Below are 1,218 nucleotides of genomic sequence, written 5' to 3'. Positions count from 1 at the left end.
CCCTACAGCTGCCCGGGGGGGGGTCCAGACGGGCCGTGCGTATCTCCGGGGGAGCAGACCCCACAGCCTCCCCCCGTCCCCACGTCACCCTCACCGGGAAGAATTTCTTCCGCGTGTCCGTGCGGAGCTTCCTGGGCTCCGTTTTGTGGCCGCCCCCCCTCGTCCTGTCCCCACAGACCTCTGAGAAGAGGCTGGCCCCGTCCCTCCTCTCCCCCCCCCCCTCAGGTATTTACGCACACGGATCCGACCCCCCCTCGGTCCTCCCTTCCCAAGGCCGAGCAGCCCCAGGCCCCTCAGCTTCTGCTCCAGGCCCCGTGCCATCTTCGTGGCCTCCTCAGGACCTTTTCCAGGAGACCCCTGTCCTTTTTTTTTCCAGCGGTGACGGGAACGGGGTGCCGGGGGGGGGGGGGGGGGGGGCGCCGCGCACCCCGTTCGGTCTCCCTGGGCGCTTTCGGGTCCTTCCTAACCCTCCGCCCTCTTTCCAGGAGCTCCGGAGATCCGGGTAAAAAAAAGCAACACATCTGCCACATCCCGGGCTGCGGCAAGGTGTACGGCAAGACCTCGCACCTGCGGGCTCACCTGCGGTGGCACACGGGCGAGCGGCCCTTCATCTGCACCTGGATCCTCTGCGGGAAGCGCTTCACCCGCTCCGACGAGCTGCAGCGGCACAAGCGCACGCACACGGGTAGGGCTCGGCGCCGCCGCCGGGGGGGCTGCTGCCTCCCTCCCCTGCTCCGGCTGGGCCTCGGGGTGGTGGTGGGGGGGACGGGGACCCTCTGACAACCCCCCCATACCCCACCCCGTGACCCCTTTTTCTCCTCTGGTCCTCGCAGGGGAGAAGAAATTCGCCTGCCCGGAGTGCCCCAAGCGCTTCATGCGCAGCGACCACCTCTCCAAGCACATCAAGACCCACCAGAACAAGAAGGGAGGCGCGGCCAACAGCGTGCCCATGAACGTCTCCGCCGTCCCCATGGACACGGGGGCGGCCGCGGAGGGCAACGGCGGGCCCACCCCCTCGGCCCTCATCGCCACCAACATGGTGGCCATGGAAGCCATCTGCCCCGAGGGCATCGCCCGCCTGGCCAGCAGCGGCATCAACGTCATGCAGGTGGCCGACCTCCAGTCCATCAACATCAGCGGCAACGGCTTCTGAGCGCCGGGCGGCGCGCGGGGCACGGAGCCCGAGCGGGGACGGAGCCGGCGACGCTCAGCACAGAG

At 69.3% G+C, this 1,218-nt stretch overlaps 1 protein-coding gene across 1 annotated transcript; it reads left to right on the top strand.

Moving 5' to 3' along the window:
- Window positions 1-376: 376 nt before the first annotated feature.
- On the top strand, window positions 377-1,187 carry LOC118159149 (transcription factor Sp1-like; the record flags this gene model as incomplete). Its single annotated transcript, XM_035313772.1, has 2 exons — window positions 377-685; window positions 834-1,187. Coding segments are annotated over 2 exons (629 nt in total), but the record flags the coding sequence as incomplete, so codon positions are not given.
- Between the last annotated feature and the right edge of the window lie 31 nt (window positions 1,188-1,218).

Source organism: Oxyura jamaicensis, unplaced genomic scaffold (assembly GCF_011077185.1).
Source record: "Oxyura jamaicensis isolate SHBP4307 breed ruddy duck unplaced genomic scaffold, BPBGC_Ojam_1.0 oxyUn_random_OJ67768, whole genome shotgun sequence".
NCBI classification, from domain to species: Eukaryota; Metazoa; Chordata; class Aves; order Anseriformes; family Anatidae; genus Oxyura; species Oxyura jamaicensis.
Note: the sequence above shows the minus strand (reverse complement) of the source record. Positions and strands in the feature narration are given on the sequence as shown.